General features: G+C 43.5%; 2 protein-coding genes and 1 long non-coding RNA gene across 3 annotated transcripts in view; all 3 read right to left on the bottom strand.

Moving 5' to 3' along the window:
• LOC139545119 (B-cell receptor CD22-like) overlaps positions 1 to 7661 on the bottom strand; it is a 176306-nt gene extending 168645 nt beyond the window's left edge. The window contains exon 1 of the mRNA XM_071352542.1: positions 7498 to 7661. Within this exon, the coding sequence (XP_071208643.1) occupies positions 7498 to 7630 (133 nt within the window). The 5' untranslated portion in view covers positions 7631 to 7661. The remainder of the gene's footprint in view (positions 1 to 7497) is intronic.
• LOC139545241 (B-cell receptor CD22-like) lies at positions 1161 to 6788 on the bottom strand. The gene is made up of 7 exons (XM_071352801.1): positions 6665 to 6788; positions 6146 to 6484; positions 5815 to 6063; positions 5279 to 5542; positions 4645 to 4684; positions 4455 to 4533; positions 1161 to 4372 (listed from the first exon to the last, which is right to left on the bottom strand). Exons 2-7 carry the CDS (start codon positions 6405 to 6407, stop codon positions 4304 to 4306), a joined length of 963 nt encoding a protein of 320 aa, XP_071208902.1. The 5' UTR covers positions 6408 to 6484; positions 6665 to 6788; the 3' UTR covers positions 1161 to 4303.
• Positions 7662 to 7685: 24 nt separating the features above from the next.
• Positions 7686 to 23569, bottom strand: LOC139545407 (uncharacterized). The gene is made up of 3 exons (XR_011669066.1): positions 23519 to 23569; positions 8113 to 8190; positions 7686 to 7830 (listed from the first exon to the last, which is right to left on the bottom strand). It is a non-coding gene; the product is annotated as an uncharacterized lncRNA (long non-coding RNA).
• Between the last annotated feature and the right edge of the window lie 1184 nt (positions 23570 to 24753).

Below are 24753 nucleotides of genomic sequence, written 5' to 3'. Positions count from 1 at the left end.
TTAATATCAGTCGGTTAATATCAGTCAGTTAATATCAGTAATATCAGTCAGTAACATCAGTCAGTTAATATCAGTCAGTTAATATCAGTCAGATAATATCAGTCAGATAATATCAGTCAGTTAACATGCCATTTATGAATTAAACACACAGGTATACTTTGACTGTAGCTTAGGCCTGCATTAGTTGATGTATTGTATGGTGAGGTAGCTTGTCATTAAGCAGTTCAATGTATTTTTATATATATGACAAATAAACCAAACTTTGAACCTACAAACACAGGTCCTGATATAACAGCTAAAACACAGGCCCAGATGCAACAGCTAAAATCACATTCAAATCAAATCAAATGTATTTATCAAGCCCTTTTTACATCTACAGATGTCACAAAAGTGATTATACAGAAACACAGCCTAAAACCACAAACAGCAAGCAATGCAGATGTAGAAGCACGGTGGCTAGGAACAACTCCATAGCATGATGAAACCTGGAGAGGAACTAGTCTCTGAGGGATGGCTAGTCCTCTTCTGACTGTGCCGGGTGAAGATTATAAGAGTACATTGCCATTAAAGCCAGGTCGTTATTTTATTTTTTGTATTTAACCTTTATTTAACTAGGCAAGTTAATTAAGAAAAAAAGTATTATTTTACAATGACGGTCTACCTTGGCCAAACCCTACCTCAACCCGGACGACACTGGGCCAATTGTGCACCGCTCTATGGGACTCCCGATAACGGCCGGTAGTGATACAGCCCGGGATCAAACCAGGGTCTGTAGTGATGCCTCTAGCACTGAGATGCAGTGCCTTAGACTGCTGCACCACTCGGGAGCCCAAGATGTTCAAAGGTTCATAGATGATCAGCAGGGTCAAATAATAATCACAGTGGTTATAGAGGGTGTAACAGGTCAGGGTTAGGGGTGGGTGAGGGCCTCAGATTTCCACTTCATCACATATAGCCGGGCAGTTGCAGATGGGTTATTAGCAGTTGTGGGCGGTTGCAGGTGAACAAACAGCTGAGCCGCTCACCACCAGCGTGCGTGCGTGCATGTCATTTGTCAGGATCAGTGCTTGGTGTTGATCGGTTTAATGGTGACATCATGTGTCCAATAGTCAGAAATACAAGAAACAACAGCAGAGAGACAATAGTTATGAATCAATGTATTAATAGTTGATCAAATAGTCAATTTATTTATTATCTTAAACTTTGAGCATATTTGCAACATGACGCCAACTTATTTGCAACTGTATTGACACTGAACCACAATATAAAAACTGGAAAAGGTAAACATGTACTTAATGTATCTAAAATAGATAATAATGAAAAATGTGATAAAACAATTAATATCATGACACTGAACAATATGGTATTATGTAATAGCAATACAAAGTAAATCATTATTAAACAGGAAACCTGGTCCAAGAGCTAGAAATATGAAAAAGCTGTTAGTTACACTATATATAAACACAGTATGTGGACACCCCTTCAAACTAGTGGATTCGGATATTTCAGTCACACCCGTTGCTAACAGGTGTATAAAATTGAGCAAACATCCATGCAATCTCCATATGCAAACATTGTCAATAGACAGGCCTTACTGAAGATCTCAGTGACTTTCAACATGGCACCGCCATATCAAGCCACCTTTACAACAAGTCAGTTTGGCATATTTCTGCCCTGGGTCAACTGTAAGTGCTGTTGTAGGGAAGTGGAAACTTCTAGGAGCAACAACGCCTCAGCCGCGAAGTGGTAGGCCACACAATCTCACAGAACAGGACCGCTGAGAGCTGAAGTGCGTAAAAATGGTGTGTCCGCCTCCCGGGTGGCGCAGTGGTCTAGAGCACTGCATCGCAGCGCTAGCTGCGCCACCAGAGTCTCTGGGTTCGCGCCCAGGCTCTGTCGCAGCCGGCCGCGACCGGGAGGTCCGTGGGGCGAAGCACAATTGGCTTAGCGTCGTCCGGGTTAGGGAGGGTTTGGCCGGTAGGGATATCCTTGTCTCATCGCGCTCCAGCGACTCCTGTGGCGGGCCGGGCGCAGTGCGCGCTAACTGAGGGGGGCGGGTGCACGGTGTTTCCTCCGACACATTGGTGCGGCTGGCTTCCAGGTTGGAGGCGCGCTGTGTTAAGAAGCAGTGCGGCTTGGTTGGGTTGTGCTTCGGAGGACGCATGGCTTTCGACCTTCGTCTCTCCCGAGCCCGTACGGGAGTTGTAGCGATGAGACAAGATAGTAATTACTAGCGATTGGATACCATGAAAATTGGGGAGAAAAGGGGATAAATTAAAAAAAAAATATATATATAAAAAATATAAAAAAATGGTGTGTCCTCGGTTCCAACACTCACTACCAAGTTCAAAACTGCCTCTGGAAGCAACATCAGCACAAGAACTGTATGTCGGCATCTTCATGAAAGGCGTGTCCATGGCCGAGCAGCCGCACACAAGCCTATGATCACCATGCGCAATGCCAAGTGTCGGCTGGAATTGTGTAAAGCTCGCAGCCATTCGACTCTGCAGCAGTGGAAACACGTTCTCTGGAGTGATGAATCACACTTCACCATCTGGCAGTCTGACGGACGAATCTGGGTTTGCGGAAGCCAGAAGAACGCTACCTGCCCCAATGCACAGTGCCAACTGTAAAGTTTGGTGGAGGAGGAATAATGGTCTTGGGCTGTTTTTCATGGTTCGGGCTAGGCCCCTTAGTTCCAGTGATGGGAAATCTTAATGCTACAGCATACAATGACATTCTAGATGATTCTGTGCTTCCAACTTTGTGGCAACAGTTTGGGAAAGCCCTTTCCTGTTTGAGCATGACAATTCCACCGTGCACAAAGCGAGGTCCATACAGAAATGGTTTGTCGATATTGGTGTGGGAGAACTTGACTGGCCTGCACAGAGCCCTGAACTCAACCCCATCGAACACCTTTGGGATGAACTGGAACTTTGACTGCAAGCCAAGCCTAATCGCCCAGCATCAGTGCCCAACCTCACTAATGCTCTTGTGGCTGAATGGAAGCAAGTCCCCACAGCAATGTTCCAACATCTAGTGGAAAGCCTTCCCAGAAGAGTGGAGGTTGTAATGAGATGGAGCCATCATGAGGTTGCTACAACCTAGCCTATGAATTCAATTTACAACGTAGGTGCACACAGGTCGAGATAAAATTTTGAGGCGACAAACAGTGACACATGGACAGACAGTTAAACATGCAATACCACCTTGCACACTCTTGACTGTATCTAGCTGATCTAGGGTGTAATCATCAGTCCAACAGTTTCAAATTACAGTTTCTATTGGAAAAATTCAGGTATGTTTATCCCCATTTCGTTCTGTTTGCTTCTGTTTTAAGAAACGTCGGAATGAATACACCCCGGATCACGGGTAAAGAAAGTTCACTTTCATAGCAGCCACGTTGTATTCCTTCTTGCATCTACTGCACTCTCCTCCTCTCACCTTTTCCCTTTGCTTGTGGACATCAATGCACAACCCCATCGAACACCTTTGGGATAAATTGGAATGCCAGGCCTAATCACCCAACATCAGTGCCCGACCTCACTAATGCTCTTGTGGCTGAATGGAAGCAAAGTCCCAGCAGCAATGTTCCAATATCTAGTGGAAAGCCTTCCCAGAAGAGATAAGGAAGTTATAAAAGCAAAGGGGGGACCAACTCCATATTAATGCCCATGAATTTGGAATAAGATGTTCAACTAGCAGGTGTACACATACTTTTAAAAAATCTGAAAATGGCTAAATCCCATAGAACAAGAGCAGAAACATAATATGAATCTACATAGAGTAAACTGAAAAGTGGGCTTTTTGTGTTATAGAAAATCTAGAAATGATCAAATCTCATAGAAAAAGAGCAGAAGCATAAACCTTCCAATTTATCATCAATATACATAAATATTATTACAAGGAAATATAATTCAACTCCAGCACTTACTCAGAAGTTAAAGCTCATTGTCTCAAACCTTCTAGATTAGAAAGCATTATGATAGTAAGATAATAGCATTGTGAGGCCTAGCTTTGGTTTGATGCTGTAGCTCTTCAGTCCAGTTTCTGTGGTGGTTCTCCTCAGTCCAGGTTTGGTGGTGGTTCTCTTCAGTCCAGGTTCAGTGGTGGTTCTCTTCAGTCCAGGTTCAGTGGTGGTTCTCTTCAGTCCAGGTTCTGTGGTGGTTCTCTTCAGTCCAGGTTCTGTGGTGGTTCTCTTCAGTCCAGGTTCTGTGGTGGTTCTCTTCAGTCCAGGTTCTGTGGTGGTTCTCTTCAGTCCGGGTTCTGTGGTGGTTCTCTTCAGTCCAGGTTGTGGTTCTCTTCAGTTCTCATAATCGGAGGCCTCAGCATCTATCTGAGGGATTGTGACAGTGGGGGAGTCCCTCACATTCTGAAATAAGACACTGAATGAGCACATTACACACCACTCCGTAACATTTTTATGGACACACACACACATTAAACACACTTACTGCCAGGGTGTCATACTCTGGTGACCTGGTCTTCATGTTCAGAGCTGTGTACGTGTCACTGTTAGGATCAGGATGGACACTGTGGAGAGAGAGAGAGAGATGTCATGGTAACAGTGAAAATAGTATGAGAGAGACTGTCATGACATAGTAAATTAATGTCACCAGGTGTGGAGGTGTAACTGATAGTCACCTGTGTGTCTGTTGTGGCATCACTTCCTGCTGTGGATGTCCTGTAAAGTGGGACAGAGTGAATTCTGCTCTCTAGTGACCACTAGTGGAAGTTTACATGTTACTAATACAGTTTTGCACATGAATGAATGAATATATTAATGCATTCATAACAAATCAGAGTGCTAAGGGGAAATTATAAAACATTTGAAAAATTCTGTCACTGGAACCACATGAGTCCAGAGAGACAGAGGATGAGAACCAGAACAACAACTATGATTCCTACAGCTGCAGTCAGAACTGATGTTTGTTTCCCTATAATACAATATGGATGACATGAGTACATGGTATAATATGGTAATACAGGACTTTAATGGTGTTCCTATGAACTGACAATGAATATACACTAACAAAGGACATGTATACTATAATCAGCCACTATACCAAACATTAGGAACACCTTCCTAACAAGTAACATCAATAGGGGATCAAAGCTTCACCTGGATTCACCTGGTCAGTCTGTCTATGTCATGGAAAGAACAGGTGTTCTTAATGTTTTGTACACTCAATGTTTAATTATAATAAGCCATATTCAAAGTATTAACATTAGATTGAAACACGTAGTTTTATATTGAAGTATTGAAATGTAACTTTACCTGCTACAACAATCATCAGAGCTGTAGAGTTCATAGATCCTCTCCCATTCTGGGCCTCACAGTAGTATTCTCCTCTGTCCTCAGAGATGATGTTAGTGATGCTGTAACTCTGTCCTGATGCTTTTGGTGAGGTTACGTTCTTCTTGTACCAGGTGTATTTGTTCACAGGTGGGTAGGCATCACTGCTGCAGGTCAGAGTCACTGAACTGCCCTCCACTATTTCACCAGAGGGACTGACTGACACTGAGGTGTTCTTTGGGCCATCTGGTGGACAATATGTAACACATTGTTCATACATAGAGCTTTACATGAGGAGCATCATGGAACTTGGACTTGTGATTGAAATAAATGAAATATTAATATATGTAACTTAGACAATAATGTAACAATACAGTGTTTGTGAAGTACTTGTAGTCACTACAGTAATGAGATGAGTACAATCATGGAACTTGGACATAGATTGAAATAACAGATACAATAGATGAGAGAAGATGTTACTAAATGAATACAACTGGAGATGTATCACACAGACTCACATGAGACAGTGAGAGTCACTTCAGCAGAGTGGATATCCTCATGGCCTTCTACAGCACAGGAGTAGCTGCCTGCATCCTCACTGCTGACTGGGTTTAGGAACAGACTGTTAGATTGGTTGGTTACATGTCCATTCTTGTACCAGATGTAGGTGGGGTTGGGGTTGTCAGTCAGAGTACAGGTGGTGTGACAGGTCAGTGTCACCTTCTGTCCCTCTGTCACAGTGGCAGTAGTCACCTTCACCTGCAGACCTAAATGAAAGGGTATTAAAACACTGAGTATATCATTAAGTAATAGTTTGCAGTATTGATAGGATGTGACGTGCAGTGTTACCTGTGACAGTCAGAGTTGTTCCAGGGAAGGTGGGCTCCCAGGTTGTCTGATCTGTTCTGAATCTAAACTTATACTCAGCTGAATCCTCCTCTCTCAGGTCTGTGATTCTCAGGGTGGAGTCACTCTGCATATTTCCAAGGTACTCCACACGACCTCCATACCCCGGGTTCAGGATTTGAGGCGCCTCATCAAGTTTTTCTTTTGTGTACCATTTTGTTTCAGAGACTGTATGACCACTGGGAAATGTATAAGAGCAGGGCATGTCCACTGATGACCCCTTCAAGGTACAGATCCTCTGATGGGTGTAAGTCACGTGGAAATAACTGTGACCCCCAACAGCTGAAACACAAGTACATTTTTCATATGGTGTAAGCATTTAGTAACTGTAAAAAATCAACATCCATCACTCTAAATAAAATAGTAGCCCTATTTCATGTCTGTTTCACTGCACATCAACACTGACCAATGATGTATTGGATGATTTTGACAGACTTTAAAAGGTGTATTAGTCACACTCACACACTGCAGGAGAATTGATGCCTTTTACAGCACAGTAGAAGCTGTCTTCAGTTTTCAAGTAGAATGTGTATGAGGGGGAGGAGAACTCTTGTACAATCTTACTGTTCCTGTACCAGATGTAGGTGGGGTTCTGTCAGTCAGAGTACAGGTGGTGCTACAGGTCAGTGTCGTTGACCACCATGTAGTGGTCACTCTCTCACACTGCAGGTCTGGTAGTAGATAACAACATTAAAACCATCAATGACCTGTTGTCTAGTTCAAATGAGGCAGGAGTGGACGTTCTCAAATCATCAACTCAGACATTCCTATTACACCATACTTTCATATTAATTATATTATTTCAATACAAATCAAGACAATTTTCCTGAACCAATTCAACAGATCAACACAATATATATTATCACTGTACCTGTAACAGACAGAGTGATTAAACAGATCAACACTATATATAATATCACTGTACCTGTAACAGACAGAGTGATTAAACAGATTACCACTATATATAATATCACTGTACCTGTAACAGACAGAGTGATTAAACAGATCAACACTATATATAATATCACTGAAACAGACAGAGTGATTAAACAGATCAACACTATATATAATATCACTGTACCTGTAACAGACAGAGTGATTAAACAGATAAATACTATATATAATATCACTGTACCTGTAACAGACAGAGTGATTAAACAGATCAACACTATATATAATATCACTGTACCTGTAACAGACAGAGTGATTAAACAGATCAACACTATATATAATATCACTGTACCTGTAACAGACAGTGATTAAACAGATTAACACTATATATAACATCACTGTACCTGTAACAGACAAGGTGACTCCAGGATCACCAGTATACTTCCCTCCAGTCTGATCTGTTATAAATTTGAACTTGTACTCAGCTGAGTCACTCTCTCTCAGGTCTGTGATTTTCAGGGTGTGGCCATTCATCATAACGCTACGGTACGTCACACGACCTTTGTAGTCTGGGTAACGTCTCTCTAGATTTACAATTTTAGTGAACCAGAAGGTTGTTGTGACTGTATAACCACTGGGATATGTGTAAGAGCAGGACAGCTCCACTGTTGACCCCTTCAGGGCACAGATACTCTGAGTGGGGTATTTCACTCTCCAGCCATCCTGACCCAGTACCACTGAAACACAGTCACAAAACACAATGGTATCAGAATTTAGGAGAAGGTCTCATTGGTTCCCACTGACAGTAGGGTTTGTCTCCACTTTGATGCCATTGTTGCTGAGTTGAGTGTGAATGGAAACCACAGATAAGCATCACAGTGAGGTGTGAAAGATAACTATTTAAAGTGAAGTGGAGACACCTAACAGAACACACCAGAATAACATTATGATTCTAATCCTTTTAGAAATATCTGTAGTTTGACAAACTGGGCAACTAAAAGATAAGAATGACACCATACCTGCTACAGACCAGAGAAAGACCACCAACACACTTCCTGCTGTTCTCAAGGCCATTGTTGCATCTCCCACCCTGCAGTCTTAGAAACACTAAACAACAACTCACTCTATAGCTGGTGAATAACTCCACCTGATACACTGAAGTAGAAACGTGTAAATGAGGTACATGGCCTCATTACTGTGATATGTGTACCAGGCCCTCATATTGTGTACTGTATTGTGCTACAGACGTGGATCTTAATTTGATCACTCTTTTGTTGTAGAGAATTTTCCTGTAGTGTATTCAAGGTTTAAAAAGGCTTTTAACTGTCCTGGATCAAATCAAATTTTATTTGTCACATACACATGGTTAGCAGATGTTAATGCGAGTGTAGCGAAATGCTTGTGCTTCTAGTTCCGACAATACAGTAATAACCAACAAGTAATCTAACCTAACAATTCCACAACTACTACCTTATACACACAAGTGTAAAGGGATAAAGAATATGTACATAAAGATATATGAATGAGTGATGGTACAGAACGGCATAGGCAAGATGCAGTAGATGGTATAGAGTACAGTATATACATATGAGATGAGTAATGTAGGGTATGTAAACATTATATTAAGTGGCATTGTTTAAAGTGGCTAGTGGTACATTTTTACATAATTTCCATCAATTCCCATTATTAAAGTGGCTGGAGTTGAGTCAGTATGTTGGCAGCGGCCACTAAATGTTAGTGGTGGCTGTTTAACAGTCTGATGGTCTTGAGATAGAAGCTGTTTTTCAGTCTCTCGGTCCCTGCTTTGATGCACCTGTACTGACCTCGCCTTCTGGATGATAGCGGGGTGAACAGGCAGTGGCTTGGGTGGTTGTTGTCCTTGATGATCTTTATGGCCTTCCTGTGACATCGGGTGGTGTAGGTGTCCTGGAGGGCAGGTAGTTTGCCCCCGGTGATGCGTTGTGCAGACCTCACTACCCTCTGGAGAGCCTTACGGTTGTGGGCGGAGCAGTTGCCGTACCAGGCGGTGATACAGCCCGACAGGATGCTCTAGATTGTGCATCTGTAGAGGTTTGTGAGTGCTTTTGGTGACAAGCCGAATTTCTTCAGCCTCCTGAGGTTGAAGAGGCGCTGCTGCGCCTTCTTCACAACGCTGTCTGTGTGGGTGGACCAATTCAGTTTGTCCGTGATGTGTACACCGAGGAACTTTCCACCTTCTCCACTAGTGACCCGTCGATGTGGATAGGGGGGTGCTCCCTCTGCTGTTTCCTGAAGTCCACAATCATCTCCTTTGTTTTGTTGACGTTGAGTGTGAGGTTATTTTCCTGACACCACACTCCGAGGGCCCTCACCTCCTCCCTGTAGGCCGTCTCGTCGTTGTTGGTAATCAAGCCTACCACTGTAGTGTCATCCGCAAACTTGATGATTGAGTTGGAGGCGTGCATGGCCACGCAGTCGTGGGTGAACAGGGAGTACAGGAGAGGGCTCAGAACGCACCCTTGTGGGGCCCCAGTGTTGAGGATCAGCGGGGTGGAGATGTTGTTACCTACCCTCACCACCTGGGGGCGGCCCGTCAGGAAGTCCAGGACCCAGTTGCACAGGGCGGGGTCGAGACCCAGGGTCTCGAGCTTGATGACGAGTTTGGAGGGTACTATGGTGTTAAATGCTGAGCTGTAGTCGATGAACAGCATTCTCACATAGGTATTCCTCTTGTCCAGATGGGTTAGGGCAGTGTGCAGTGTGGTTGCGATTGCGTTGTCTGTGGACCTATTGGGTCGGTAAGCAAATTGGAGTGGGTCTAGGGTGTCCGGTAGGGTGGAGGTGATATGGTCCTTGACTAGTCTCTCAAAGCACTTCATGATGACGGAAGTGAGTGCTACGGGGCGGTAGTCGTTTAGCTCAGTTACCTTAGCTTTCTTGGGAACAGGAACAATGGTGGCCCTCTTGAAGCATGTGGGAACAGCAGACTGGGATAAGGATTGATTGAATATGTCCGTAAACACACCAGCCAGCTGGTCTGCGCATGCTCTGAGGACGCGGCTGGGAATGCCGTCTGGGCCTGCAGCCTTGCGAGGGTTAACACGTTTAAATGTTTTACTCACCTCGGCTGCAGTGAAGGAGAGCCCGCAGGTTTCGGTAGGGGGCCGTGTCAGTGGCACTGTATTGTCCTCAAAGCGGGCAAAAAAGTTGTTTAGCCTGTCTGGGAGCAAGACATCCTGGTCCTCGACGGGGCTGGTTTTCTTTTTGTAATCCGTGATTGACTGTAGACCCTGCCACATACCTCTTGTGTCTGAGCTGTTGAATTTCGACTCGATTTTGTCTCTGTACTGAGACTTAGCCTGTTTGATTGCCTTGCGGAGAGAATAGCTACACTGTTTGTATTCGGTCATGCTTCCGGTCACCTTGCCCTGGTTAAAAGCAGTGGTTCGCGCTTTCAGTTTCACGCGAATGCTGCCGTCAATCCACGGTTTCTGGTTTGGGAATGTTTTTATCGTTGCTGTGGGTACGACATCGTCAATGCACTTTCTAATGAACTCGCTCACCGAATCAGCATATTCGTCAATATTGTTGTTGGACGCGATGCGGAACATATTCCAATCCGCGTGATCGAAGCAGTCTTGAAGCGTGGAATCAGATTGGTCGGACCAGCGTTGAACAGACCTGAGCGCGGGAGCTTGTTGTTTGAGTTGCTGGTTGTAGGCTGGAAGCAACAAAATGGAGTCGTGGTCAGCTTTTCCGAAACGAGGGCGGGGGAGGGCCTTATATGCGTCGCGGAAGTTAGTATAACAATGATCCAAGGTTTTACCAGCCCTGGTAGCACAATCGATATGCTGATAGAATTTAGGGAGTTTTGTTTTCAGATTAGCCTTGTTAAAATCCCCAGCTACGATGAATGCAGCCTCAGGGTGTGTGGTTTCCAGTTTACAAAGAGTCAGATAAAGTTCGTTCAGGGCCATCGATGTGTCTGCTTGGGGGGGAATATATACGGCTGTGATTATAATCGAAGAGAATTCCCTTGGTAGATAATGCGGTCGACATTTGATTGTGAGGAATTCTAGATCAGGTGAACAGAATGACTTGAGTTCCTGTATGTTGTTATGATCACACCACGTCTCGTTAATCATAAGGCATACACCCCCGCCCTTCTTCTTACCAGAAAGATGTATGTTTCTGTCGGCGCGATGCGTGAAGAAACCAGCTGGCTGCACCGACTCCGTTAGCGTCTCTTGAGTGAGCCATGTTTCCGTGAAGCAGAGAACGTTACAATCTCTGATGTCTCTCTGGAATGTTACCCTTGCTCGGATTTCATCAACCTTATTGTCAAGAGACTGGACATTGGCGAGTAGTATGCTAGGGAGTGGAGCGCGATGTGCCCGTCTCCGAAGCCTGACCAGGAGACCGCTACGTTTGCCCCTTTTACGGCGTCGCATAGGGTCGCCGGCTGTGTGGGATCAGATCTATTGTATTGGGTGGAAGGCAAAACACTGGATCCATGCTTTCGGGAAAGTCATATTCCTGGTTATAACGATGGTGAGTTGACGTTGCTCTTATATTCAGTAGTTCCTCCCGACTGTATGTAATGAAACCTAAGATTACCTGGGGTACCAATGTAAGGAATAACACATAAAAAAAACAAAATACTGCATATTTTCCAAGGAACGCGAAGCGAGGCGGCCATCTCGGTCGGCGCCTATGAATCCCTCTGCTGCTGCTCATTCCGTGCACCAGTTCTGGAAGTCTACGTCACCGGTTTTCTAGGCATCACTGAACTGTCTAATTACACCTGGTTCCCATTTCCCCTGATTAGCAATTGCATAAATGTGCTCTCTGTTCACCATTGTCTTGGTCAGTTATTGTTCCTATGTCCGTTGGTCTTGTGAGTACCTGTGCTTTGTTGCTTTGGCTTTCGTGCTACGTGTACTTGTTATTACGTGTCTCGCCCCGTGTATTATTACATGTTTCGTCCCGTGTATTACGTGTTTTGTCCTGTGTATTTATTAGCGGTTTAACATGGCTGTTTTGTTTGGATTTCATCCCTGTGTTTTGGGCTTCGTCCCCAATGCCTTTCTATGGCAGGTTGTATTGTTTGGTGGACTATTAAAACCTATTACGTATTCCTGCGCCTGTCTCCAGCCATTTATACAATGTGACACTAACGTTTGTAATTTAAAACGTCAGACTTGATTTTCCCTAACAAACTGTCAACCACCACATTAATTATAATCCACATAATAATTCACTTTTCCTGTTGCTGCAGGAATATTAAGATCCTACGTCTGTATACGGTTGTGTGAATACTGTCTGTATTGCACTGTAAACACATTTCTACATTGATTGTTCTGAAACTGTTATTCTCAGAACCTCAAATATAGGAGGATAAATGTTCAAACCGCTACGGTCCATCAAGCTGTACAGCAGCCTAAAGACTGACCACCAGGTTCAATGATAGCTCCTATCCCCAAGCTGTGAGGCTAAACAGCAAGTGGCTCACACAGTCTTGTACAACTAACCCTGTGGGGACACAATTCAGTCCCGTTCACAATCCTATTTTCCCTTACCTTAACCCCAAAACCTACTAACCCTAGCTCCTAAACCTAATTCTAACATTAATTTAAAACTTAGCTCCTAAACCCCCTAGAACTTGCATTTGCTCTTGTGGGGACTAACAACATTTTTGTCCATTTACTATTCTTGTGGGGACCTATGGCCGATAATGCCCACACACGGAGACCATCTGTAGGAGAGACCATGTGTAGGGAAGGCAAATAAGCCCATGGAGTCTGTATCAAAGTCTAGAGAGCTGGTTGTTATGGATGTAGAAAAGCTAAAACACACATCCTACACAGTATAGATGTCAACCCTACTACCTATCAGTCTGGTCCTAAAGGGCCGTCAGCTAAATCAACTGTCACACGCAGACACTTAGGTTCTTCTTCAGACACTTCTGCTCTAGCACATATCATACTGAGAATTAATGTCCTTGTTTTAGTCTGCTCTAGCACATATCATACTGAGAATTAATGTCCTTGTTTTAGCCTGCTCTAGGACATATCATACTGAGAATGAATGTCCTTGTTTTAGTCTGCTCTAGCACATATCATACTGAGAATTAATGTCCTTGTTTTAGTCTGCTCTAGCACATATCATACTGAGAATTAATGTCCTTGTTTTAGCCTGCTCTAGCACATATCATACTGAGAATGAATGTCCTTGTTTTAGCCTGCTCTAGCACATATCATACTGAGAATTAATGTCCTTGTTTTAGTCTGCTCTAGCACATATCATACTGAGAATGAATGTCCTTGTTTTAGCCTGCTCTAGGACATATGTGTGTGTCAGTCTATATGTAATTACAGGGCTCCAGACAAGCTTAATTTGAGCAGTTAATGTCTGATTTGACATGTCCATGAATCTGAGACGAGGGGCTCTATTCGAGTCCATAAAGCTGAAGGGTTAAGGATTCCGCAATAGAAAACGTTAAGGTCATTTCCTATTGAGCCGACATATGCAGCGTTTAACCTGAATGCAGCCTCCACTAAAATGTGTGAGCGTTGCCTTTCAATTTCAATCACGCTGTAAAGCTGTAGTTCCGCGATGCGGATTGAATAGAGCCCTATATATTTATATAATGTCTGGTAATAGGAGCAGTAAGCAAAGACATTCAAATGAAGTTTATTAAGAAATGTCACAGTCTTTTAAAAGGGAAATATGTCCATATATCCTACCACACTCTACCAAGGAGCACATCTTTCTCTGTTCCCGCTCACGATCAAATTATCATTTGTCCTGTCACTTTTGTTTTTCAAATGTCCTATGTACAGTTCATTCGGAAAGTATTCAGACCCCTTGACTTTTTCCACATTTTTTCCACAAATGTTTTTACAACTTGATTGGAGTCCACCTGTGATAAATTCAATTGATTGAACATGATTTTGAAAGGTACACACCTGTCCATATAAGGTCCCACAGTGGACTGTGTATGTCAGAGCAAAAACCAAACCAAGAGGTCGAAGGAACTGTACGTAGAGCTCTAAGACAGGATTGTGACGAGGCACAGATCTAGGGAAGGGTACCAAAACATTTCTGCAGCATTGAAGGTTCCCAAGAACACAGTGGCCATCATTGTTAAATGGAAGAAGTTTGGAATCACCAAGACTCTTCCTAGAGCTGGCTGCCCGGCCAAACTGAGCAATCTGGGGAGAAAGGGAATTGGCCAAGAACCCGATGGTCACTCTGACAGAGCTACAAAGTTCCTCTGTGGAGATGGGAGAACCTTCCAGAAGGACAACCATCCCTGCACCACTCCACCACACTTAGGCCCACATGTACACACACACTGCAGTGTTACAATGTTTGTCTGCATGTCTATTTTACCCTGGTTAATCATCTCATCACTATGTAGATCAACACTCCTACACTGAGAACACTTTATGAATACTGACCCTGATGTAACAACCAAAACACAGCTCAAAACATAACAAGAAGTAAAATGATACATTAACCTTCAGGTTTATGACTTATGACTAAAAACAAATAACCAGAAACCATATTTCAAGATATTGTCAAGAGTACTTACAGACTGAAGTGAAGGGGAGAGGTCTTGTACAGTGAGTCAACTGACTGGTAGTGAGTGGCAACTGTTAGTAAGTGTCAGTTCTGTGGTTGATACATATTTAAAGTAGAACACAAGTAGCTGATGCAGAACTGTCCTCTCCTTCCTCTTTAAGACATTAACATGCATGAAGTACTCAGACCAGCACATCAGAAAAATGAGGTTAATGTATTAGAGTGAGCCCTACATTTCTGAAATGGACAAAATGTCCCCCATTTCCACTTTTCATTGAATACAGAACCATGTTAACAATATGTTGACTATTGTATATGGAATGTTTAGAATATCTTAGAATGTGTTGCCTTGTCCCACTGAGTTCTACATGGAACAGGTCAAAGTTCCATTTACATTTGGTCAGTTCTATGATGTCATTCTATTCATTCTATTCTACAAACACATTCAATTTACACTCCTCATCAGCTGCATCAAAGTGGTACTGAAGGTTCCAGTGTTCTAGACTAGAGTTCTCCCTGACTGGCATCTCAACATTACTGCACCATCCTAATAATAATGTCCTCATTAATGTTGGACTAATAACAACATTACAAACTGACAATACATCAGATAGAATGGTGAAACACAACACTGGCTACTTGACAAAGTCACATTTAATCACACAAACACTGATGTCTGTAGTATTACAACATGCCACTATCATATTATGTTACACTGTTGACCCTTGGTGTACAGTACTGGTAGTAGCAATCAAGCTAGCAGAGGTAATCAGTATCATCATCATCATAGCCTGCTGTATTGACTGCTGCTGTCCATATACTGTATAGTCTAATGTAGCCTGTTATCCATATATAGTCTAACGTAGCCTGTTATCCATATATAGTCTAATGTAGCCTGTTCTCCATATATAGTCTAATGTAGCCTGTTATCTATATATAGTCTAATGTAGCCTGTTTATCCATATATAGTCTAATGTAGCCTGTTATCCATATATAGTCTAATGTAGCCTGTTATCCATATATAGTCTAATGTAGCCTGTTATCCATATATAGTCTAATGTAGCCTGTTCTCCATATATAGTCTAATGTAGCCTGTTCTCCATATATAGTCTAATGTAGCCTGTTATCTATATATTGTCTAATGTAGCCTGTTATCCATATATAGTCTAATGTAGCCTGTTCTCCATATATAGTCTAATGTAGCCTGTTCTCCATATATAGTCTAATCTAGCCTGTCATCTATATATAGTTGTCATGACTTCAGACGAATTTGGCTCCTCTCCTTGTTCGGGCGGCGTTTGGCGGACGACGTCACCGGCTTTCTAGCCATCGTCGCTCCATTTGTTCATTGTTCAATTTGTTTTGTCTTGTTCTCTGCACACCTGGTTTACATTATCTAATCACACTGCATGTATTTATTCCTCTTGTTCCCCCCAATGTCTTTGTGTGAAATTGTTTTGTTACGTGTTTAGTGTGATGCGCCAGACTGGTTTTTCCCCCCGGGTATCATATTTTGACCCGTTGTATTTATTTGTCATACATTTGTATATTTGTGAGTGTTTTCACACTTATTGAATTTTACCTGTGGCTGGAGGATTTTGGACGCAGTTGCGTCTGTCTTTTGTGCTTTTGCCAAATAAAAGTGCGCCTGATCACAACTCACTGCTCTCCTGCACCTGACTTCGCATCAGTAGCACACAACCCTGACAGAATTTCACACCACCCATGGAGGCAGCAGGAGCAGGTACCCCGGTCAGAGTAGTCGACGAGTGCATCCGGGAACACTCGGCAATGCTGCAACATCTCGGTGCCACGGTGGATCGCGTTGTCCAGACCATGGACCATTGAGAGAGACAGGAAGTCTCTCCAGTGCCTCGACCAGCGCAACCGGGGTTACCTCTACCCGTCCCTCCTGGATCCAATCCCAGTGGGATGCGTCTCTCCCTTCCCAGGGAAGGACCACGGGACGGCAGCACGGTGCCAGAGGTTCCTATTACAGCTGGACCTATACCTGGCCACCGTTCACCCAGCTCCCTCGGGAAGGGAGAGGGTGTCCGCCCTCGTCTCAAGCCTCTCGGGGAGAGCTCTGGAGTTGGGAACGCCGTGTGCGGAGAAGGAGACGTGGCGTTGGACCACATCGAGGAGTTCACCCGCCGCTTCCGTGCCGTCTTCGACCATCCGCCCGAGGGGTAGCAATAAGATGTCTTATCTGCATAATATGCTTATGTGATATACTTGTTATTAGAATGTATCCCTTTGGACTCCGGTGGCAGTTGCACTTCTTCCCTCAGCTGGGGCTCAGTCACTTGGGGCCCAGAGAGGGGAGAGGTCAGGGTTGTCTTTCACATATCCCTGGTGCTATGCAGAATATCAGACAAGGAAGAGGACAGGATGGAACATTGTCTTCATATGTGAATGTGTCTTTACCTGTTCGTAAACAATGTGAAGGGATGGCGTGATTAATGGGAACCAATTACTTGTCTCCACAATGTCTGTGCGCAAGTCACTCCCTCCTTTGGCATTGGTGGGAGTGTATGTCAGTGTCTGGAACCATTGTATGTCCTCTCTCATGTTGCACTTATCCTGGGATAGTGTATGACCTAGAGGCTCACTCCCCTCAGTGAGCTTGTCCAGGAGTGGGGTCAAGAAAGGGTTTTACTTGAGATGGGAGTATCTAGAGTCGACAATTGAGTTATGCCATTGGATGAGTTGGTGTTTTTGTGCTATAAAGTACCAGGAACGAGATTAGAACCTCGTTCTTAGGGGCCAAACTGAACGATAATTTATAGTGAATGCTATCTGGCTACGGAATACTCCTTTCTCATTTATAAAGTCTCACTTTGTGAACTGTTCCTATTATCTGTGGCTTGTTATGTCGACTAGGGGGGTGGATCTTTGCTATTACAGATCTCAGTAGCCATTGCCACTCAACGGATCATTAGAAATGGTGAATCGTTGACAAGTCATTGCTATTGCAAAGCTCTTAATATTAAAGATTTAGTTTAAGTATAACTCTGACTGGTGTGATAAGTATGTCTCTCCTTATTTGATAGTAAAGAAATGAACCACCACACCTTCTTTAGACTAGTTGCTTCCAAGATGGCATAGCAGTTCAGACGTCATTTTGTCCTCGTATTGTCGTGTCCTGTATATATATATATTTACACCTTTCTTCGCATATCTTTTATATATTTTATTATCCAAGAACTCAACTACAAAAGCTTTCCTGCAACTCGCCTCACCAATTACAGAAAAAAAAGTATTATTTACCTCAAATCTGAAAATTTACAATTCAAGCTAGCCAGAAGCTAGCCAGAAGCTAACCAGAAGCTAACCAGAAGCTAACCAGAAGCTAGCCAGAAGCTAACCTGAAACTACCCAGAAGTTAGCCGGTTTACTGGCTAACTTTAGTATTTCAGCTACCCACGTTTTGTGGTCATCAGCTATTCCTTTAGCTCGATAATCTATCGGCACTTTTGTACAACGCGACTCAGACCAGAACATACCGGACCTATTTTTCTCAATATCCCCGGATTTCAACCGCAAGCTCTGGACATTTACACCTTGATTTCGCAGCTAGCTAGCTGCAAACCGTGTGACTATTGGCTTACGTCGATCCCGGAGCAAACTTAAATTATTCCGGAGCTAGCCAGCTGAAGAGTTCCATCAGCCATTCCTGGGCTACAATCACCTATCCGGACCCGTTTTTTTTACTACAAATGCGGAGCCCCACCGGGCCTTCACGACTGACTACCGACGTTATCTGCCCGAGGGAGTTATCCAACTGGCACCTCCGTCGCGACGTTACCTGAACGCTCATCTGGAGCCCGCTAATCTTTAGCTGTCTTATCGGCTGCTATCTGAATAAGTATATCGGACAATTTTTCTTGGGTCACTATATCTATTTTGCCAATTGGATTGATCCCCTCTACCACACGGAACCCCACTAATCTACCGACGGAAACGCACGAGGTGACTAAAAATAGACCTCCATCCTATGCTATCTTGCTACCGATAGCCAGCTACCCGGCCAGCTGTTGTCTGGATCGCCGTGACCCCAACCAACCTCTACTCACTGGACCCTTATGATCACTCGATTAAGCATGCCTCTCCTTAATGTAAATATGCCTTGTCCATTGCTGTTCTGGTTAGTGTTTATTGGCTTATTTCACTGTAGAGCCTCTAGCCCTGCTCACTATACCATATCCAACCTTTCAGTTCCACCACCCACATATGCGATGACATCACCTGGTTTCAATGATGTTTCTAGAGACAATATCTCTCTCATCATCACTCAATACCTAGGTTTACCTCCACTGGGTCACATCCTACCATACCTTTGTCTGTACATTATTCCTTGAAGCTATTTTATCGCCCCCAGAAACTTCCTTTTACTCTCTGTTTCTAGACGTTCTAGACGACCAATTCTCATAGCCTTTAGCCGTACCCTTATCCTACTCCTCCTCTGTTCCTCTGGTGACTAGAGGTGAATCCAGGCCCTGCAGTACCTAGCTCCACTCCTATTCCCCAGGCGCTCTCTTTTGATGACTTCTGTAACCGTAATAGCCTTGGTTTCATGCATGTTAACATTAGAAGCCTCCTCCCTAAGTTTGTTTTGTTCACTGCTTTAGCACACTCTGCCAACCCAGATGTTTTAGCCGTGTCTGAATCCTGGTTCAGGGAATACAACCAAAAATTCTGACATTTTCATCCCTAACTACAAGATTTTCAGACAAGATAGAACGGCCAAAGGGGGCGGTGTTGCAATCTACTGCAAAGATTGCCTGCAGAGTTCTGTTTTACTATCCAGGTCTGTTCCCAAACAATTTGAACTTCTACTTTTAAAAATCCACCTCTCTAAAAACAAGTCTCTCACCGTTGCCGCCTGCTATAGACCACCCTCTGCCCCCAGCTGTGCTCTGGACACCATATGTGAACTGATTGCCCCCCATCTATCTTCAGAGCTCGTGCTGCTAGGCGACCTAAATTGGAACATGCTTAACACCCCAGCCATCCTACAATCTAAGCTTGATGCCCTCAATCTCACACAAATTATCAATGAACCTACCAGGTACCACCCCAATTCCGTAAACACGGGTACCCTCATAGATATCATCCTAACCAACTTGCCCTCCAAATACACCTCTGCTGTTTTCAACCAAGATCTCAGCGATCACTGCCTCATTGCCTGCATCCGTAATAGGTCAGCGGTCAAACGACCTCCACTCATCACTGTCAAACGCTCCCTGAAACACTTCAGCGAGCAGGCCTTTCTAATCGACCTGGCCGAGGTATCCTGGAAGGATATTGATCTCATCCCGTCAGTAGAGGATGCCTGGATATTTTTTTTAAATGCCTTCCTCACCATCTTGAATAAGCATGCCCCATTCAAGAAATTTAGAACCAGGAACAGATATAGCCCTTGGTTCTCTCCTGACCTGACTGCCCTTAACCAACAGAAAAACATCCTACGGCGTTCTGCATTAGCATCAAACAGCCCCCGTGATATGCAACTTTTCAGGGAAGCTAGAAACCAATATACACAGGCAGTTAGAAAAGCCAAGGCTAGCTTTTTCAAGCAGAAATCTGCTTCCTGCAACACAAACTCAAAAAAGTTCTGGGACACTAAAGTTCTTGGAGAAAAAGAGCACATCCTCCCAGCTGCCCACTGCACTGAAAGAGGAACACTGTCACCACCGACAAATCCACTATAATTGAGAATTTCAATAAGCATTTTTCTACGGCTGGCCATGCTTTCCACCTGGCTACCCCTACCCCGGTCAACAGCACTGCCCTCCCCTCTGCTACTCGCCCACGCCTTCCCCATTTCTCTTTCTCCCAAAATACAGTCAGCTGATGTTCTGAAAGAGCTGCAAAATCTGGACCCTTACAAATCAGCCGGGCTAGATAATCTGGACCCTTTCTTTCTAAAACTATCTGCTGAAATTGTTGCCACCCCTATTACTAGCCTTTTCAACCTCTCTTTCGTGTCGTCTGAGATTCCCAAAGATTGGAAAGCAGCTTGCGGTTATCCCCCTCTTCAAAGGGGGGGACACTCTTGACCCAAACAGCTACAGACCTATATCTATCCTACCCTGCCTTTCTAAGGTCTTCGAAAGCCAAGTCAACAAACAGATTACCGACCATTTCGAATCCCACCATACCTTCTCCGCTATGCAATCTGGTTTCAGAGCTGGTCATGGGTGCACCTCAGCCACGCTCAAGGTCATAAACGATATCTTAACCGCCATCGATAGGAAACAATACTGTGCAGCCGTATTCATTGACCTGGCCAAGGCTTTTGACTCTGTCAATCACCACATCCTCATCGGCAGACTCGACAGCCTTGGTTTCTCTCTAATGATTGCCTCGCCTGGTTCACCAACTACTTCTCTGATTGAGTTCAGTGTGTCAAATCGGAGGGTCTGTTGTCCGGACCTCTGGCAGTCTCTATGGGGGTGCCACAGGGTTCAATTCTTGGACCGACTCTCTTCTCTGTATACACCAATGATGTCGCTCTTGCTGCTGGTGAGTCTCTGATCCACCTCTACGCAGACGACACTATTCTGTATACTTCTGGCCCTTCTTTTGACACTGTGTTAACAACCCTCCAGGCGAGCTTCAATGCCATACAACTCTCCTTCCGTGGCCTCCAATTGCTCTTAAATACAAGTAAAACTAAATGCATGCTCTTCAACCGATCGCTGCCTGCACCTGCCCGCCTGTCCAACATCACTACTCTGGACGGCTCTGACTTAGAATATGTGGACAACTACAAATACCTAGGTGTCTGGTTAGACTGTAAACTCTCCTTCCAGACTCACATCAAACATCTCCAATCCAAAGTTAAATCTAGAATTGGCTTCCTATTCCGCAACAAAGCATCCTTCACTCATGCTGCCAAACATACCCTTGTAAAACTGACCATCCTACCAATCCTCGACTTCGGTGATGTCATTTACAAAATAGCCTCCAAAACCCTACTCAATAAATTGGATGCAGTCTATCACAGTGCCATCCGTTTTGTCACCAAAGCCCCATATACTACCCACCACTGCGACCTGTACACTCTCGTTGGCTGGCCCTCACTTCATACTCGTCGCCAAACCCACTGGCTCCAGGTCATCTACAAAACCCTGCTAGGTAAAGTCCCCCCTTATCTCAGCTCGCTGGTCACCATAGCAACACCTACCTGTAGCACGCGATCCAGCAGGTATATCTCTCTGGTCACCCCCAAAACCAATTCTTCCTTTGGCCGCCTCTCCTTCCAGTTCTCTGCTGCCAATGACTGGAACGAACTACAAAAATCTCTGAAACTGGAAACACTTATCTCCCTCACTAGCTTTAAGCACCAGCTGTCAGAGCAGCTCATAGATTACTGCACCTGTACATAGCCCATCTATAATTCAGCCCAAACAACTACCTCTTTACCTACTGTATTTATTTATTTATTTTGCTCCTTTGCACCCCATTATTTCTATCTCTACTTTGCACTTTCTTCCACTGCAAACCAACCATTCCAGTGTTTTTTACTTGCAATATTGTATTTACTTCGCCACCATGGCCTTTTTTATATTTTTATTTATTTATATATATATTTTGTTTGCCTTCACCTCCCTTATCTCACCTCACTTGCTCACATTGTATATAGACTTATTTTTCACTGTATTATTGACTGTATGTTTGTTTTACTCCATGTGTAACTATGTGTTGTTGTATGTGTCGAACTGCTTTGCTTTATCTTGGCCAGGTCGCAATTGTAAATGAGAACGTGTTCTCAATTTGCCTACCTGGTTAAATAAAGGTGAAATAAATAAAAAATAGTTGAGTATCTGGAGCATCAGCATTTGTGGGTTCGATTATTTGTTCACTTATCTCTTGCTTTTTGGGGGGTATTTTCTTAACTGCGTTGTTGGTTAAGGGCTTTTAAGTAAACGTTTCACTGTAAGGTCTACCTACCCATGTTGTATTCAGTGCATGTGACAAATACAATTTTATTTTATTTGATTTAATACTACTCCTAAACACAACCCACCGTCACCGTGTCTCATGTTAATACTACTCCTAAACACAACCCACCATCACTGTGTCTCATGTTAATACTACTCCTAAACACAACCCACCATCACTGTGTCTCATGTTAATACTACTCCTAAACACAACCCACCATCACTGTGTCTCATGTTAATACTACTCCTAAAGCTCTTTTGAAACATCAACTCAATCACTCTTACTGTCACTCTTACTTTAGGCCATTTTCAAAATGTCTCCACAACAATCTATTGCTCTCAGAAGCCTTCAATAGCATGCACAAGTTTTTATGTGAAACATGTACAATTTACATCCCATCTTTTGTAGCACACAATATAGCTCAGTATTTGTCAAGGGTGCCAATCATTTTGGTCGTGACTGTATATCCAACAATCAGATAAATATGTAAAAATACATTTATATATATATACACACACACACACACAGTTATACTTGACCCTGTTATACTTTGACAGTGAACATGACCCCATTGAATGGAGATCTGGGTATTACTGGCACACTCTACTGATCATGTTTTAAACATGTAAATGAATAAACAGAACTAAACTAAACACATGAAACCACAGTCCAGGGTCAGTATTCACAAAGTGTATCAGAGTAGGAGAGCTGATCTGGAATCAAGGTCAGCCTTTTAGATCATAATTATATGAACCGTCTGAGACACTTTATGAATACAGGCCCTGATGTAACAACCAAAACACAGTTACAATTAAACCAACAAGAACAAAGATACAGTAAGTCATGTGACGTACGGCTAAAAACATCAAAACTAAAACTATATTTCAAGATATTGTCAAGTGTACTTACAGAGTGAAGTGAAGGGGAGAGGTCTTGTACAGTTAGTCAACTTACTGTCACTGTGTGGAGAAACAAGAAGTAGTCTACTGTAAGTATTAGAGGAAGCAGGCGTAGCCTAAGTGTGAGTTCTGTGGTTGACACATTTTAAAAGTAGCCTAGTCAGGCCGTTAACATGCAGCAACAGCATGTCACATAAGGGATGTTACTGTATCTAAATAGAAAATGGTCTAAAGTCAGAATACTGTAGTTACATTTCTTAATTTGAGGAGTGGGCCTACATGTTTTACAAGAGACACAATGTGACCCATTCCCATCACTCCTCATCAGCTGGTACTGAAGGTTCCAGAACAGATGAAAGGGGAGTATCTTTGGTACCAGTGTTCTAGACTAGAGTGCTCCCTACTGACATCTCAACATTACTGCAGCTTCCAGGGGCCTGTTGCACAAAAGTAGAATTAAGACATCCCGGGATAAATGACTCAGCTGAGCTCAATGAAGCCAAAACATGTGCGTCCAGGCTTAATTGGTTGCACAAAGACCAAGCCAGGATGAGCAGACACGGATTCATTAAGCCAGGTGAAACCAATCCTGGATAGGTGCGCGCTCACGGCTCACTCAAATAGACCCCGCCACAGATCACAGATTAACTGATTTACCATGGCAACTAGAGCCGCGTGCTCTTCCCCGTCGGAAGCACAAATCCTCATGGAGGCATACGAGGAGGATGAAAGGATTCTAATTAAGAAGAAAGGCAACACCGCCACAGTGATAAAGCAAAGAGAAAAAGCGTGGCAAAGTGTTGCAGACCGCCTGAATGCGTAAGTAGTGCACAATTACACACTCACCGCTCCGCTGAAACATCACAATTACAATTCAAATATTTAATTCACATCTCCAAAAATGCAGTTGTACTGTAATTATGAAACGGTTAAATTTTTTATTGAAATGCACTGCAGATATGAGTGAAATTGTGTAAAGTAACTCCATCACACTGTATAAAGCTATGATAAATTTTTTGATATTTTTACTGAAAACAAGACAAAAATACCAAGTAATTTTTTGCAGTGTGACTCCATTAAATGTGTGTGTGTGTGTGTGTGTGTGTGTGTGTAGATTAAACATGAACGGGCCAAAACGGACATGGCAGCAGGTCAAAATCAAATACAAGAACATTCTGCAGAATGGTATGGTCCCTGACTAATATTTAACAAAGCACAAGCATATATTGTACCCAGAAGGTGCCT

The sequence above is a fragment of the Salvelinus alpinus genome, chromosome 2 (assembly GCF_045679555.1).
Source record: "Salvelinus alpinus chromosome 2, SLU_Salpinus.1, whole genome shotgun sequence".
Taxonomy (NCBI): Eukaryota; Metazoa; Chordata; class Actinopteri; order Salmoniformes; family Salmonidae; genus Salvelinus; species Salvelinus alpinus.
This window is presented reverse-complemented; position numbering and strand designations above follow the sequence as displayed.

Bases quoted from the DNA above. Each gene is read 5' to 3' on its own strand.
- LOC139545241 (XM_071352801.1), bottom strand. From the start codon at position 6,407: ATGCCCTGCTCTTATACATTTCCCAGTGGTCATACAGTCTCTGAAACA. The intron at 6,064-6,145 runs GTAACACTGCAC...CCTTTCATTTAG, and splicing joins AACAACTCTGACTGTCACAG to GTCTGCAGGTGAAGGTGACT. The intron at 5,543-5,814 runs GTGAGTCTGTGT...ATTGTCCACCAG, and splicing joins AGTGACTCTCACTGTCTCAT to ATGGCCCAAAGAACACCTCA.